The 4,135-nt window shown below is 47.7% G+C and overlaps 1 protein-coding gene across 1 annotated transcript; it reads left to right on the top strand.

Moving 5' to 3' along the window:
• Positions 1 to 1,062: 1,062 nt before the first annotated feature.
• Positions 1,063 to 3,029, top strand: LOC147612383 (aspartic proteinase nepenthesin-1-like). The gene has a single exon (XM_086783001.1). The coding sequence runs from the start codon at positions 1,078 to 1,080 to the stop codon at positions 2,938 to 2,940; it is 1,863 nt and encodes a 620-aa protein (XP_086639127.1). The 5' UTR covers positions 1,063 to 1,077; the 3' UTR covers positions 2,941 to 3,029.
• Positions 3,030 to 4,135: the final 1,106 nt, after the last annotated feature.

Here is a 4,135-nt window from a genome sequence, read left to right as displayed (position 1 = left end):
TATGATCATGTCGATCTCGGGTCCTCTCGAAAACGAAGATGCACCATGATTAGTCTCTCTCGGGCACCCATATTACCTTCCAGTACACATTAGCACGATAACTAGTCTCTCTTAGGCACCACATCCCACAAACTAACACATATTTGCTCTCGAGTGCCTATGGAAATTCTACTCTCACGTATGCCTATGGAATTTTGTCTCAGTACACGCGGCTATACATGTGGCTGTGTTTGTGTATATAGCTACATGTATAGCCACCTGCTATAATGCAGCACTCCTATAACATTCACGCAGTGAAACCACCACTCTCTCACTACATTCTCTCACTAGTGGCACAACTATGCTGTCATCCTCTTGTACTAGTGATGAGGAACTTCGAGTTGGCGCGAGGGCCTGTCATCCTCTTGTACTAGTGATGAGGAACTTCGAGTTGGCGCGAGGGCCTGAACATTGAAAGGAGGGAGGGATGAGGTAGGCCTTCATAAGCGTGTAGTTGGTGGCAAGATCATGCATGAGCTTCCCCACAATGCATGATAGATGGGAATGCCCAGCTACTGTGGGCCTTTCCCTCGAAAACCACGGATCAGTTGTCGTCACTCACTAGTTTACTAGCTCACGGCCTACCCGCCACTCTCACTAGATTTCGCTTGGCCATTCCTCAAGTTCTCCGCCTTTTCCTCGAAAACCACGGATCAGTTGTCGTCACTCACTAGTTTACTAGCTCACGGCCTACCGCCACTCTCACTAGATTTCTCTTGGCCATTCCTCCCTATGCCTTCTAAGTTCGCCGCCTTATCTCCTGCCTCTATAGGCCAGAAGCCTTCTTGCCAAAATTAAAGCTTCCCCATACTAGGGCCAACTTGTGGTGGGTACTGCCACAAGCTCCAATTGCAAGATGCCACTTGGAAGATGATTCCTTCCAAAAGCCTTAAGTTCCCATTTGTATGAATATTATATATCAGTTTTGTTGTCTTCAAGCTTGCGGGATGGAAACAGTCATTGGAGGACCAATTCCACGCAGCATGTGTTTCGAGTTGTCCCATGTGCAAGGTGGAGCCCATTATGGGCTTGACCTAGATGGTTGAAGGCGATCAAAGAAGTATAGTTTTTAATGGTAAGGTTGCGTGTGGGGGAGCTTTGATCATGAGGGCGAGGGCGAGCGTGTACGTTGAAAGGTGGGGCGAGGTGGACCTTGATAAGCGCGTACCGGAGGTTTTTGGAGAAATGGGCGTCGTGGCCACTGCCCCGAGTAAAGCAACTCGGAAGCACCGCTTGGGCGACGACCGCCCGCGCTTCACAGACCAAAAGGCAAGTGTTGACTCAAGTTCTTTTATATATGCCAACTCCGCGATCCGTCCCACCTCACAAGTCATCTATCCAATCTTGGTGCGTCCCTGCGCTGTCCAGTTCTTAGCCACAACACCAACTATGCCGCCTCATTCCGTCCCTCTCTTCTTCTGCAGCCTTTTGTGTTTCCTTTCTGCTCTCCCTTACTGCCCCGCAGCTCGCCTCGCTCAGCCTCGTCTGCTATATCAGAGCTTAGTCGATTCGCGCAGTGTCACCTTCCCTGTTTTCCACAAATCAAGCATCGAGAGTACTGATGGCTTCAAGCGGCCTGCTCGAAGCACGCTGGATCCAACTCTAACAAATACATCTTCCCCAACGTCCTCTCCGCCCAATAGCGGCCAGCCGTCGGATCTGCGAAGCCAGCTGATCACGCTGAACGAGCCCTTTGGCCAGTATTTCGCCGTGCTGCAGGTGGGGACGCCTGCGAAGGAGGTGGCGGTGATCATCGACACGGGCAGCGAGCTTTTCTGGATCCAGTGCCAGCCATGTAAACAATGCGGCCAGCAGACGAGAGACCCCATCTTCGACCCCTCCAAGTCATCGAGCTACCAGTATGTAGCATGCGATGCGCTGTATGGGAATTGCCCAATGGGCGACGACAGCGTGGGAACCAGTTGCAATGTCGAGGGGGTTTGCGAGTACACAGTCACCTATGGCGACAGCAGCAACAGCACGGGCTACCTCTCGGAAGAGACTGTCACCTTTGCTACCGACAAGGGGTCCTCTTTTCAGCTGCAGGAGTTTGTGTTCGGCTGCGGGGTCGACAATGAAGGCGTTGAAGCTCAGCTCAGCTCCTCCGGGCTGATGGGTCTAGACCGCGGAAACTTCTCCGTCATCTCGCAGCTGGGCGTCGACACTTTTGCTTACTGCCTCCCCAACCGCGTCAAGAGTGTGGACGTCTCCGGCTATCTCACCTTCGGTAAAAGCAGCAGCATCGCCACCAGTCAGCCCCTCAAATACACCCCTATGGTCCAAAACCTCAACTCTTCGTTCCTCTCGCAATTTTACTACCTTAACATGACCGGCGTCAGCGTAAACGGAAATCTTTTAGATATCCCTAGCTCCGCCTTTGAGATTGACGCACACACAGGCAACGGTGGAACCGTCATCGACTCCGGCACGTCGTTGACAACTTTCGTTGATGAAGCATACACTGTCGTCGCGCAAGCTTTTGAAAGCTCCATGGATCCATCTCTCACAAAGGCAGACGTGGGAGAGAAAAGCAAGTCTATGTTGTGCTACCAGGTGCCGTTGAAACAGCAGGAGGCTCCGTCTGCTCCCAAAGTGACGCTGCATTTTGTGGGCTCACTAGACATCGACCTTGACACAGACCATCTCTTTCGCAATGCCGCCTCGGATACCACCTACAACTACTACTGCTTGGCGTTCGATAACTCGGGAACTCTTGCATCAGGCGCCAAAAATTTCATTGGGAACTACCAGCAGCAGGATTTCCTGGTGGAATACGACATTGGCAATTCTAGAGTTGGCTTTGCCCCTACTCAGTGCAGCAGCAACCGTGCCCCAAAATTGCCATTGCCCCTGCTATCGATCATTTCATCCATGTTGTTATTATTATTATTCATTCTTTAATTCTAGGGGTAACCATCCGTCGCGGGACCTTGGTAGAATCCAACAAACAAACGAAAACTTGATTAAAACTGTTTACCTACTGACTCAAACAGCTTACTTGAAGAAACGTCATGAATAATTTAGTAATGTTAAAATCTCTCCGTGTCTCTCTCTCTCCACCGACGCGCGCGCACACACACTTTTGAGGGCCACAGACGCCGCCCCCCAACAATAACACTGTCATTTCATGGATAGTATCCATTTCCAGGTGGCCGAATTATACCTTACCTATGCATCCACCAAACAGCCGTTTCGTTTTCACGTCTCTTAGTGTGACTCTAAAAAGTTTTTGATTAGCATTAAAATTGATTAGAGAAATCAAACTCAAAGCCACGGGTGCCCCCGTCCCTAGTTCTTGGGGTTTTTTTTTTTTTCTTAGACCATGACGGACACGTACTCGTGGCTGGATGCCCACGACCCCTATTTTAATATTGCTCCAATAATCAATGATGTCTCTCTCTTACCCAGTGTTTCCGAATTTTTTCTTTCTTTGCTTGTATTCAGTTAGGCTTTCATATATCTTGGAAATGTCCTCTTTTGTGTGGAAGGTTGGAACCTTCACATTGTAATTTGGAGAGGAAATTGACTACTTTGAGAAGCCATCTCTTTATAAATTTTGCGAAATATAACTAAAACTTAACATTTTTGAAGAGGATTCTTCTCCTTCTCCCACAAATTTGAACGAGATGTGCACAAATTTGAACAAGTTCAAGGCTAGGTTGAACCTATCTTTTACGTGCTAACTTTAAGGTTGCCACATCTGCTTCTCTTTTGTTGATATAGAGGTCACACTTGCTTACTAGCTTCAAAGCCAAGCATTTAGAGTTTCCAAGGTTTGCCAACAATGGCTCTAATGCAACACATGTTTGGTTTATATCAATAACATTTTGGTATTATGGCTATTCACATTTGTAATTTGATGAGCTTGAAATCCATTGTAAATTGGGATGGTTTTATAGTGGGTCTGCACATGTAAAAAGCTGTTTGCAAAAATTTGGGTGCGTTTTAAAAAGGCGTAGGATGGTCTTTTTCATTTCAATAATTGAATCCTCTTTGCTAAGGTTCCAAAACTATGTAATGACAAATATTTTAAAGAAATACAAAAAGGTGGATTGAGTGTTGTGTGATTTAGGGAAAATGTAGTTGAGAAAGGTGG

Source organism: Cibotium barometz, chromosome 45 (genome assembly GCF_041138505.1).
Source record: "Cibotium barometz isolate CiBa-2024 chromosome 45, ASM4113850v1, whole genome shotgun sequence".
In the NCBI taxonomy this organism is placed as follows: Eukaryota; Viridiplantae; Streptophyta; class Polypodiopsida; order Cyatheales; family Cibotiaceae; genus Cibotium; species Cibotium barometz.
This window is presented reverse-complemented; position numbering and strand designations above follow the sequence as displayed.

Bases quoted from the DNA above. Each gene is read 5' to 3' on its own strand.
- LOC147612383 (XM_086783001.1), top strand. From the start codon at position 1,078: ATGGTTGAAGGCGATCAAAGAAGTATAGTTTTTAATGGTAAGGTTGCG.